Source organism: Callorhinus ursinus, unplaced genomic scaffold (assembly GCF_003265705.2).
Source record: "Callorhinus ursinus isolate GAN/ISIS: 27379988/994484 unplaced genomic scaffold, GSC_fseal_2.0 scaffold23, whole genome shotgun sequence".
NCBI classification, from domain to species: Eukaryota; Metazoa; Chordata; class Mammalia; order Carnivora; family Otariidae; genus Callorhinus; species Callorhinus ursinus.
The window spans coordinates 3,348,960-3,359,933 of NW_027397085.1; the positions used below are offsets into that span (position 1 = coordinate 3,348,960).

General features: G+C 42.1%; 1 protein-coding gene across 2 annotated transcripts in view; it reads left to right on the forward strand.

The window, feature by feature from the left end:
* The window catches only part of LOC112839595 (thymosin beta-15A), a 30,562-nt gene extending 19,641 nt beyond the window's left edge, over window positions 1–10,921 (forward strand). The window contains exons 2-4 of one of the 2 annotated variants that reach the window (XR_012382032.1): window positions 5,901–6,072; window positions 8,367–8,528; window positions 10,791–10,921. Coding sequence is in view for 1 of the 2 variants with exons in the window: in XM_025892577.2 (XP_025748362.2) it covers window positions 7,683–7,910 (228 nt within the window). In the remaining variant the exon portion in view is untranslated. Of the gene's footprint in view, window positions 1–5,900; window positions 6,073–7,667; window positions 8,529–10,790 lie in introns of those variants that run through there. The other variant, XM_025892577.2, reaches the window with a different exon arrangement.
* The last annotated feature ends 53 nt before the right edge of the window (window positions 10,922–10,974 follow it).

A 10,974-nucleotide genomic window follows, 5' to 3' on the forward strand; every position in this document is an offset into this window, starting at 1 on the left:
GCAGCAATGTCCACAATAGCCAAACTATGGAAAAAGCCCAGATGTCCATCGACAGATGAATGGATAAAGATGTGGTGTATATATATTACTTAGCCATCAAAAAGAATGAAATCTTGCCATTTGCAACCATGTGGATGGAACTAGAGGGTATTATGCTAAGCGAAGTAAGATGTGGAATTTAAGAAACAAAACAGATGCACATAGCTGAAGGGAAGGAAAAATAAAATAAGATGAGAACAGAGAGCGAGACAAACCATAAGAGACTCTTAACTCTAGGAAACAAACTGAGGGCTGCTGGAGGGGAGGGGTGTGGGAGGATGGGGTAACTGGGTGATGCGCCTTAAGGAGGACACTTGATGTAATGAGTACTGGGTGTTAAATGCAACTGATGAATCATTAAATTCTACCTCTGAAACTAATAATAAAGTATATGTTAATTAAATTGAAGTGAAATAAATTTAAAAAAGAAACAAATGAGTAAAGAGAAAAAGAAAGTGGCAAACCAAAAAAGAAAGAAAAAGAAACTGCCAAGCCTTTTTCAAAAGAGGTTCTGCCATTTTTAAAACAATTTTTATTTATTTATTAATTTGAGAGAGAGAGAGAGAGCCCACACCTGTGAGTGGGGGGCGGGGCAGAAGGAGAGAGAGAATCCTAAGCAGATCCTGAGCCAAGCACAGAGCCCAACATGGGGCCTCATCCCACGACCCTGAGATCATGACCCGAGCCGAAATCAAGAGTAGAATGCTTTAACTGACTGAGCCACCCAGCGCCCTTGAGGTTGTGCCATTTCAAATATATGTGCCACCAGCAATGTAGGCAAGTTTCAGTTGCTTCACATCTATGTCAGGGCGTGCTTCCATATTTTTTTGTCAGAAAGTTTCTGACTTCCTCTGACTGAGCTCAGAGGGCCACCAATAATGGGTCCTACACTATGCCTGCAGGCACCAGTGGCAAGTACAAAGGGAAAGGACAAAGTGGAGAAGGCATGTGTCTACGCGTGACGACGCTGTGTCTCACTCAGCGCAGGGGTAGCTCCAGTCTGATGTCAGCGGGAGCCATGTCCACAGGAAATGCCTGTTGCCTCCAGGGCTGCTATATGCCCCAATCCCATCTCCAAACCTGCAGAGCAGGCTTCGCGCTGTGAAGTGCGTGTCTAGACCTCCTGAACTATGTGTGCCCTGATCCCTATGTGTCACCGAGTCCTACATCTCACCTATGGTCAGAGGGAAACGCTCCACTTCTAGATACTGCACACCAGCCAGTAGTAGTGAGTGTGGTCGGGTCCACAAATGCTAAATGTCTACATAATTCCACAGGCAGATAAGTGTATTTGAAAATCCTAGTTAAAAGGTTATTATTATTATTATTTTAACATCTGGATGAGGCTACCGATAGCATCTGAGGCAGTGTTATCTGAAGAAAGAGTTTATTAAAATCAGCAAAATAGCAAATTGAAATTAAGTCAAATGGGAAGCAGAAGCCTGTATTAACTCTGACATTTGTTTCATAAACCTTTCTTAAGGGTCACTTTGTGAACATGACTATTCTGATTTTAAACAGGCCAAGATTTGAATCAGTAGTGAAACACTAAAAACAATCTTAAAAAACATGTTGACAAAGAAGGGTGAAAACTGTAGGTGATCACACTACTTTCCCCTAGTGGCTTGTTAGGACGTCAGCACCCTTGTCCAAGGAAGTCAGAGAGTTGAGAGCAAATCTTCAATTAAAACCTTCAATTTTCTTTGGTCGGACTTAAAGCGTTATACTTCATGTCTCCTCAATGACTCCCTGGGGTCAGGACTCATCGTTTCCTCTTGCACACAGGACATGGTAACACATGTGCTGGCTGAGCTGAGTCTGGGACCCAGGGCTTTGACATATGTTTTTATAGTCTTTCTGTTGACATTAAAAACTATCTAAACAATTAAAAAATCTTCAGCGATCATAGCCATGTTGTTATGAAAGTACAGTATCTGAATGCTAAGCCATTTCTTTAAGGATCATGATTAAGTTCTCAGACGTTCTGTTCAGATTTCAATGGTGACATCAATTTTTCACCATTCTTTATAGACATGCCTTTGGCATGTGGCTTTGAAATTCCTTTTACTAGAGAGGCAGTGTCTATTTCTCCTTCCCCTTGAATCTGGAATGGGCTTGTGTTTTGCTTTGGCCAAAAGAATATGACCGTAGTGAGGATAGGCCACTTCCAATTCCAGACCTCAAGATGTCCTGCATGTTTCCTCCTTTTTTGCTTCTCTGCCACGAGAATATGTCAGGATTAGTAGGCTTGAGGATGAGAGGCCTATGGAGCACAATCAAGTCACCCCAGTCTTCCTAGTCCAGGCCTTCCTCAGTCAGCTAACAGATGCCCAGAATATGTCAGCAGAACTACCTACCTGACTATCCCAGAGCGTGAGTAATAAATACTTAACACCTCTGGGGTTTTGTGTGGTTTGTTATGCAGCAATGCCTGATGGATATCTGTATGTCGACAGGAGTTCTTGCTGTTTTTAAGTAGGGCTCCATGCCCAATGTGGGGTTTGAACTCAGGACCCTGGGATTAAGAGTTGCATGCTCCATCAACTGAGTTAGCCCAGCACCCCACTTCCAGATTATTTTTTAAATACATCCAGCACCATATTCAAGAAGTTGTTAAGTGTGGTTGCCTCTGAGGAGATAATAGGAGTGTGAGGGAAATTTTCACTGTACATCCTTTTGTTCTGAACCATATGAGTGTTACATATTCAAAAATTACAATTAAATCTTACACGAATGCAAAGCATTGAGTTGTATCTCTAGCGGAGAAGGTACCCATTTCTAGACATAAAAGGTAAAGTAAATGATAGAGACAATTATTTGTAAGGCTAAATCTTTCAACAGATATAGATATTTAGGAACAGTATCTAGGGAGAAATATCTGCAAAATCCTAATACTCTAATAGCTTTGCAGATAGACATGATAATCTAAAGGATAATGAAAAATGTTAGCATTTTAACAGAAATTGTGGTTTTCTACTCCCTGACCACAAAATATACTAGATCAGAGATTTCTTTTAAAAAATTAGTTCCAGGGAGGCCTGGACGGCTCAGTTGGTTAAACATCTGCCTTCGGCTCAGGTCATGATCCCAAGGTCCTGGGATCAAGTCCTGCATCAGGCTCCTTGCTCAGCAGGGAGCCTGCTTCTTCCTCTGCCGGCTGTTCCCCCTGCTTGTGCGTGCCCTCTCTCTGACAAATAAACAAAATCTTAAACAAATAAATAAATAAATATTAGTTCCATTGATCTCAAAGTTTGGTGTGCATAAGAATCACCTCTGCCCCTTGTTAAAAATGTGGATGGTCCAGGCCCCATTGCAGAGATTCTGATTATAGATGTGGGATAGAGCCCAGAAATCTGCATTATCACAGGCAGCTCAATAATTTTCATGGATTCCGTTTTGAAAAACACTCAGTGTAGTGTGGTTCTTCTGTGTGGTTCTATCAAGTACCCATGTTGCCTTCCCACTGTAGAGAAATAACGAGTCTGTGGGTGCTTGATCCACTCTCAGCAAATAGATAATTTAATGTGATAATTATAACAAAAGGAGTAAGTGAAATTAAGTACCCCAAAACACGGGTCAAGTAAGGTAGAAGTAAAGAAATAAAGCTTTAGTAATTTTTTAAAGATTGATTGATTGGTTTTGGGGGGTAGGACAGAAGGAGAGGAAGAGAGTCTCAAGCAGACCCTGCACCCAATGTGGGGGTTGATTTCATAACCCTGAGATCATGACCCTGAGACTATGACCTGAGCTGAAACCAACGGTCAGATGCTTAACCAAGTGAGCCACCCAGGAGCCCCACTCTAGAAGTTTTTTTAGAGGAGTTTATGGTGTCTGCCTTCAGCTCAAGTCATGGTCCCAGGGTCTTGGGAGCGAGCCCTGCATCAGGCTCCCTCCTTAGTAGGGAGTCTGCTTGTCCCTCCCCCAATTCATGCTCTCTCTCTCAAATAAATAAATAGAATCTCTCTCTCTCTTTTTAAAGATTTTATTTATTTGACAGAGAAAGAGAGCACAAGCAGGGGGAGCGGCAGGCAGAGGGAGAAGCTGACTCCCCGCTGAGCAGGGAGCCCAATGCGGGACGCGATCCCAGAACCCTGGGGTCATGACCTGAGCCGAAGGCAGACGCTCAACTGACTGAGCCACCTCGGTGCCCCTAAAATCTTTAAAAAATAAATAAATAAAGGAGCTTATGGAATAATTAATTAGATTGCTCAAATACTAAATAATATGTGGGTTAATACATAAATTAATTTAAATAATAAGAAGACTAGCATAATTAGGCAGTCAGTCAAAATAAAGCTTTAGTTTTGAGAAAATAATGTTTACTACTTGATAAGGAAAGATGAATTCCACAGGAAAATAATTGACCAGCCCTTTTAGTGTAAGTATAAAGTTCATTAGAGGAAAAAGTCCAGCTCTGGTTACATATGTTGATAAAATGCTGTGCTGAACATTCTAGTAGATATGGGGACGAATAGAGATGTTTCTGGTTTTAAAGTCTGGCTGGTTAAAGACATTTTTATGTCTTCAGAAAGTTTTGGAGAATTTCATTGTTCCACAAGATAATTTTGGAATAATCTTGAAGATGTCAAATGTGGGTGTAAAATTAGAATTTTCTAACATTTTTATCCCCTGCTTGAATAACATAGTGAGGCATGAAGAACTAATTAGGCTCAAGAGTGTCTGGTAAAAAATCATAGCAGGGGTAGCACCACACACCTTTGCACTTTGGGAAGAGAAGAATGTGGTGACAGAGTTTTTGTTGTTGTTTTTTCCTATTTGTTTGATTATTTGAGTTTTGTTTTGTTTTGATATGATTGCCTTTTTGTTAGAGAAGTAGTACCTACTCAGGAAAGAGGAAGGAAAAAACATAAAAGGAAAAAAGTAGTCCTACTCTCCAAACACAAGTTTAAATAGGTTGGTATATTTCCCATTAGCTTTTTTTAATCGATCCCACAGAGACCTATTTTTTCCTCCCATATTGTGGGTTTCATACGATAGATACATCATTGCATCTTGCTTTTTAAAAAATTAAATATTATAAGCACTTCTCAGTGCCATTATATGCACATCATTCATGCCTTTTAAATGGGTATAACTGTCTAGGGTTGAACACATAAAGGGTTTCCAGACTTTTACTAATACACAAATAAGGATGCTATTAAAAAGTATAAGTCTATCGTGGGTTTTTTGTTACTTAAAATGATCTCTCGAGGACTGATTTCCAAAAGTCATGCAACTGGGCCCAAGGTTATGGACATCTAAAGGGTGATGACATTTTGTCAAATTGCTTTCCTAAAGCATGCCCACCAGCTTTCCCTTACTCTCACTGTTGTTGTTGTTTTTTTTAAGTTTTATCTATTTATTTGAGAGAGAGCATGAGCAAGTGGGGGTAGGGGAGGGGCAGAGGGAGAGGGAGAGAGAGTCTCAAGGGGACTCTGGACCGAATGTGGAGCCAGATGTGGGGCTCCATCTCACAACCCCAGATCATGACCTGGGCTGAAACCAAGAATCTGACGCTTACCTGACTGGGCCACCCAGGCGTCCCACTCTCACCGGTTTTTATATTTTCCTTCTTGCTGTCCTTCCTTAGGAACTGCTTATAGCCATCATAGAAAAAATCCACTGCTAATTAGGACAGGAGCCAGAGCTCCCTGGTGTTAAATTGCAGATAAATGATTACTGCCGAGATACAACATTTTTTCCATACAAGTTATAGTTCTTCTTTTACCATTTAGTAGTTTTTTCATCAGCTTGTAAAAGGGCTTCCAGAATGAAGAATTTACCCCAGAATGTATGGCACGTGTACATGCTGCAAATGCAGGCTCCAAGACTTGACCTCTTAAACCTTTGTTTTCTCCCAGGCACACAGAGCCATGGATACCTTCAGGATGACCTGTGGGCTGACTCATTTGCCTGAGGGTTTCCATAGCCACTCATTCCAGCACCATCAAGACTGAAGATCCTGATGCTGACTAGTATCCCCAGCATGTTCCTGAGGCCAGACCCAGAAATAAGAAACACATCTGCTTTCTGGTAACCAGGCCCTGCTGCTATCTGCCGGGCACTATCTTTACAAACGAGAGGCGGGAGTCGCCACTCTAAATCCCCAGCCTCCTGTGAATTGGTTTTATGTAGGAGAGTAGAACGTTTTAAGCTATCTCTCCCCCCAGAAGAGAATCCAAGAGTGGAGAAAAAAAATACAGCAAGATAGATATCACGTAAAACAAATTTTGATTAAGCACCTCTGCTCCTGCTACATTAAAAATCGCCCTAATTTTACTACAGTTAAAAATAATGCCTCAGAAAATGACTTTAAGGATATGAGAATTGAATTTTTTGAGGGCCTGGATCTGAACCATGGCCGAAGTTTGCCTCAGGGCCATCCCTTAGGGCCCTGGTACTCAAAGTGTGGTCCGAGGAACCACCATGTCAACGGCCCTGTCAACATCGCCTGGGAACTGGTTAGACATGCAGACCCCACCCCACGGTTAAGAAGATCTCCAGATAATTTGAATGCATGTTACATTTGAGAAACATTTTTTTTTTCAATGTAAGCTCTATGCCCAATGTGGGGTTTGAACTCACGACTCCGAGATCAAGAGTCACATGCTCTACCGAGTGAGCCGGCCAGGTGCCCCAAGAATCCCTCTCTTCAAGTTGTGGTGTGAACTCTGGTTTACACATTAGAATCCCTGAGGACCTTGAAAACAACATGGATGTCCAGGTCCCACCCCAAAGATTCTGACTCATAGTGGTTGAGAGTGGGGACTGGACACTGGAATTGTCTAGCAGCTCTACAAGGACTCTATGTGCACCAGAGATGAGAACTGACCTAAAGTTTCCAAAACCTCCTTCTAACCAGGCAGAGCTGTTAAAACTCTGAGATGAGGTCTCCAAATTCCATGCTTAACAAAGTATTCTATATTATGATTAAATCCAAAACCTCTTTAGCTCCTGGAAAACAGGGATACATTAAAAAATAAATACACACACACACACACACACACACATATATCATGCAGACCAGTTTCAAGAACAATCTTGGGATAAGAAACAAAAAAACCACGCAGAACAGCTGAGGTCTTTTTTTTTTTCCCCTAAGTAAGCTCTAGGCCCAATGTAGGATTTGAACTCAAGACCCTGAGATCAAGAGTCTCTACTGATTGAGCCAGCCAGGTATCCCAGGGTATTTATTTATTTATTTTTTAAGATTTATTTATTTATGAGAGAGAGCTTACGAGTGCAGGGAGGAGAGGGAGGACAGAGAGACTCTCCGGCGGACTCCCCGATGAGGACAGAGCCCCAAGCCACCCTGAAATCATGAGTTGAGCCAAAATCAAGAGTTGGACGCTTAACCGACTGACCCCCACCCTCCCCACACGCCCCCCAGGGTCTTATTCTTACATGCATCACAGTATTGGCTATGCCACCCTCGGTCATGTTCTCACTTTCCCAGGGTCACACAGCAGCATGCTAAAAAGGCCCAATACTGCGGTTATTAAAATGAGCAAAACAGGCAGACTGGTCCTGCCACCACCTGATGCCTTCAGGCTCTAAATGCAGCTTTCAAAGCTAATCTCCGCAGTGCTTATGAGTCACTTCCTGAAGTGATGAGCATACAGCCCCCTGGTTAAAAACATACTATGTTAACGTCATCCTGTGTGTGGAGTGGCGTTGGTCCAGCCATTGGCTTTTCACCCGTCTTCAAGCCATCAGTCTTTCTTTTAGTCAAGATGAGTGATAAGCCAGACTTGTCTGAAGTGGAGAAGTTTGACAGGTCAAAACTGAAGAAAACCAATACTGAAGAAAAAAATACTCTCCCTTCACAGGAAACTATCCAACAAGAGAAAGAGTGTGTACAAACATCGTAAAATGGGGATCTCCTCCCAACAGCAAATTTCAACATTGCTTAAGTGTCTTAGTTTGGGGCTTGTTTTTTTATAAACCTATGTGTTTGTAGAGATTTTAGGCATCTTCTGATTTCTTCCCACCTGTATTCCCAGCCCATGGTCCCTTTTTAAAATTTTCCATTGATACATACATTCCATCTGGCAGGTGCTATCAATAATATTACCATTGATGGCCTTTGTTTGTGTAGTCTTTGCATCCCCAAAAGTTAAGCCACTTTTAACTTTCTACAGTGGATGTATCTCTTGTTCCACAATATTCATGAAGTGGCATGCATTTGCAACTTCTCAGTTTATTTTCATTTCTAATGTAGTGATAAAATAATAAATATAGTCATTGTGTTAAAAAAAAACATACTGTGTTATCTGAATTCCAAGATGCTGCTGAATTTGACCTCTGGTTTTCTGTGTTTCTGGAAGACCAGCATGCAGCCGACAGTCCCCATGATGAGAAGTGTGGAGCCTGATGTTCACGTCAGTGAGGCTGCCCTGGGTGGCTGGCTGCAAAACAGGCCTCACACAAAGCTTGCCGACTTCTAAGCCGCACTGGACCTGCTTGAATCTGTCGCTATTGCTGTTAAGGTACTGATCCTTTCAGCTGTGAGGCTGCCAGAAACTCAATGTGGTGGCTTGCAGCTGTGAGCCAAGTGTTTACCCTTATAACTGCTTTCTAATTATGACTGATTTCTTGGGTCTTCTTGAAGGCAATAAAGTTGGGAAATCTTGCATAAGAGCAGCTTGTCAAACTTTTTCTACTGAGGAGACCTTAATACAGTTAAAAATTACTGAGGACCCTAAAGATTTTTATGTAGGTTATATCCAGTGGTGTGTTGGAGTCAGCTTGTATCAGAATTCGATATTCAGGAATTTTTCAAGCCCAATGTCGAACCATTGAAAGCCTGAAATTGGCAGCCGAGAAGGGTATTTACACTATGGAAATTGGTGAAGGCTCCGTACAGGGGCCTTTTTCTTTCTCTGGAGATCACAGCAAACCACACTGATTATATCCACCCTTTGCCATGTTAGACATTAAAATGGAGAACTTTTGAAAATATTTCTTTCACTTAAAAATAACAATAAATCTACGACATGTTAACATAAATATCATACTTTTTCACAAAAAAATTTTTCTTCCCAAAACAATGATTTCTTGAGGAGAGTTGCACTGTTTTCTATTTTTGCAAATTTCTGTAATGGCTGGCTTTGAGAGAAGACAGTCAGATTTTCCTGTCCCCTGCATTCAGTCTGTTGCAGTATCACATGTCATGCAGCCACTGGAAAACTCAACTATATGGCCGTGAGAGAATCAGACCAAGAAAAGGCAAATAACACCTTAGTGTTTTAAGATAGTTTTGACCTCGTACATCTTCTACAACGGTCTCAAGGACTCAGAATCACTGCATTGGAGCATTTCTTCTCTGTTCAGACTGCAGCTTGCTTAACCACACCTCCTTCAGGAAACACAGATTTATCCTGTGCTCAGTTACTCTCCACACACACATCTGGTCTAGTAGTTTTGAAAGGAATAGCCATACAGTGATGCCAATTCTGCCAGGAAATTACTGTTGGTGACTGTTTTCCCCCTTAATTTTTACTATGACACCTGGGCAAAGATAAGCTTCTAGTGGAGGGTCCAGGCCTCACACACTTAAAAAGCTTGGTCATAAACACCACTTAACTTTTCCCACTTGATCTCAGAGCTCAAAGATATGCCTGAAAGATATGCCAACACTTTTCTTAATTTCTTACAAGTATAACCCAAAATTTTCAACATTTATATTCAACAACCAAATATTCTATTTCCTTAAAAATCCTATTTTTGACTTGGTCAGAAAAACAAGCATTTTTGTGTTAAGGAAATTCAAGTATGTGTGTGTTTTAAAGATTTTATTTGAGAGCGAGCACAAGCAGGGGGAGGGGCAAAGGTAGAAGCAGACTCCCCGCCGAGCAGGGAGCCCGACATGGGGCTCGATCCCAGGACCCTGGGATCATGACTGGAGCCGAAAGCAGCCGCTGAACTGACTGAGCCACCCAGGTGCCCCTAAAGTGTGGTTTACTTTTTAAAGATTTTATTTATTTGAGAGAGAGAGATAGCGAGAGCAGGAACACAAGCAGGGGGAGTGGGAGAGGGAGAAGCAGACCTCCCGCCGAGCAGGGACCCCCCCTGATGCGGGGCTCCATCCCAGGACCCTGGGATCATGACCTGAGCTGAAGGCAGACGCTTAACGACTGAGCCACCCAGGTGCCCCAAGTGTGGTTTATTTTTTAACTTCAAACATATTTTGAAAAATAACAATAGAAGAGTTGAAAGGTCACTTTCTGATTAGGGCAGAGATCCTATTTCTGGTGGCCACAAGCTGGGCATCCTTTAATATAGCCAATCCTGAAACACTTTCTGAGTGTCCAGGCCTCAGAAACTTAAGCTTGTGTATTAACTTAAAAATACTCTGTGTTCACAGAATTCTTTTTCAACTGAAAACAGTTTTTCTGTTGACTATGAATCTAGAAATATGTTATTAGGATGTTTCTTACTGATTTTCAACTCTCAGAGGTACTTATCATTTTACTTTTAATTTGCTCTCCTGCCCCCTGCCCCAGGGGGCACTGGATGACAAAGGGCTGTCCCTCAAAGGGCAGTCCTCCTTGGGGTTTCATCATAGCCTCCTGGCTCTGACATGTAATTTGTTTCTCTCTTCCCTACCAAAGAACTGCAGACATGATGCGTACAACCCAGGAATCTGAACATATTCTCAATGATACAACCTTAAGTTTTCTTAAGAGGGGATTGAACAAACAAAAAAAAACACACAGAAAGCTCATCACCCAATCCCTTTGTTCTTCCAGATCCATTCTACATGTCCCAAGATGCAGACCTTTATGGACTAAGCCAACCCAGGTTCCCTTGACCTCTGAGTTTGGAGCAAGACCAGGAGGCACCAGCGGGGAGGTCAGAGGGTTGCAGGAGAGGAGGTATTCCCTCCTCCACCCCTTTGGGCCTGGGGTGGTAATGGCTTCCCCTAATTGCTAG